Raw genomic sequence first — 931 nt, 5'->3', positions numbered from 1 at the left:
CCCCATCCCACCCCACCCCACGCCCGCCCTGCCCGCCCACTTGCCTGGGCCACAGATGGGCAGCTCCTGCCAAGCCCTCCGCCAGCGCCTCTTCGAGTGCATCCAGAAGTCCGAGTGCTTTGCCAACAACGGGGGACAGGGCAAGAAGTGCCTTGACCGCGATGCCGAAGGGGTCCCGGAGAACTGCCGGACTCTGCAGAATGCCTATGCCAACTGCCGGAGAGAGATGATTGACATGCGATCGCGCTTCCGTGGCCCGAGTGCGTGATTCGGGCCTTTCCTCTGTCTCCCTTTGCCTCGCCCTTCCGCCCCGCCGGCCCGCTCCCTGGGCCCCTCTCCTTCCGCTGCTGCCCCTGTCCTCCTCCTTGCCACCTTCCACATTACGCCCTGCCCCTTCTTGGCATGCGAACCCCCCTCGCGCGTGCTTTCACAAGCGCCAATAGACCTCGACCGCTGCCACCTTCTGTCTCTCTCCCTCCCGGGTGTGCGGATGTGCGCGGCCACATACATCGAATGCTTGCTCCGGCACTCGGCCGCCCGCACGCGTGCTCATACACAGCAGCGGCAGCGGCAGCAACGGCAGCGGCAACAACACAAGGTCCTCCCACTACATGGATCGCATGGGGTGATAGGCATCCCTCTCCTGGGAGGGGTTTTATTTTTCTTCCCCAGCATCGGGCAGCCGATCATGGCAAACCCGCACATGCGAAGGGGCGGGCCGCAGGGCGGTGCCCCTACGGCGGGCCGGGGGGGATCATGCAAGAGCCGCCGGCGCAGCCGCTCGGTGGCGGGGGCGGCACCCCATACCGCCGCCTGCCGGTAGTTGGCCGATGCGGAGCGCCGGCGCCGCTGCCGGCCGTGCGCCCGGCCGGCGCGGCTCCCGAGGACCCGGTGCTCCCGTCGGCGACTCGGAACTTTGACAGGGGGGGGG

General features: G+C 68.2%; 2 protein-coding genes across 2 annotated transcripts in view; one reads left to right on the top strand and one right to left on the bottom strand.

Moving 5' to 3' along the window:
- Window positions 1-55: 55 nt before the first annotated feature.
- H696_01475 (hypothetical protein) lies at window positions 56-268 on the top strand (the record flags this gene model as incomplete). The annotated part of the gene is made up of 1 exon (XM_009495370.1): window positions 56-268. The coding sequence occupies one exon, from the start codon at window positions 56-58 to the stop codon at window positions 266-268; it is 213 nt and encodes a 70-aa protein (XP_009493645.1).
- Window positions 269-621: 353 nt separating this feature from the next.
- Window positions 622-931, bottom strand: part of H696_01474 (hypothetical protein) — a 1209-nt gene continuing 899 nt past the window's right edge. The window contains exon 4 of the mRNA XM_009495369.1: window positions 622-914. Within this exon, the coding sequence (XP_009493644.1) occupies window positions 735-914 (180 nt within the window). The 3' untranslated portion in view covers window positions 622-734. The remainder of the gene's footprint in view (window positions 915-931) is intronic.

This window comes from Fonticula alba (assembly GCF_000388065.1).
Source record: "Fonticula alba strain ATCC 38817 unplaced genomic scaffold supercont2.2, whole genome shotgun sequence".
NCBI classification, from domain to species: domain Eukaryota; order Rotosphaerida; family Fonticulaceae; genus Fonticula; species Fonticula alba.
This window is presented reverse-complemented; position numbering and strand designations above follow the sequence as displayed.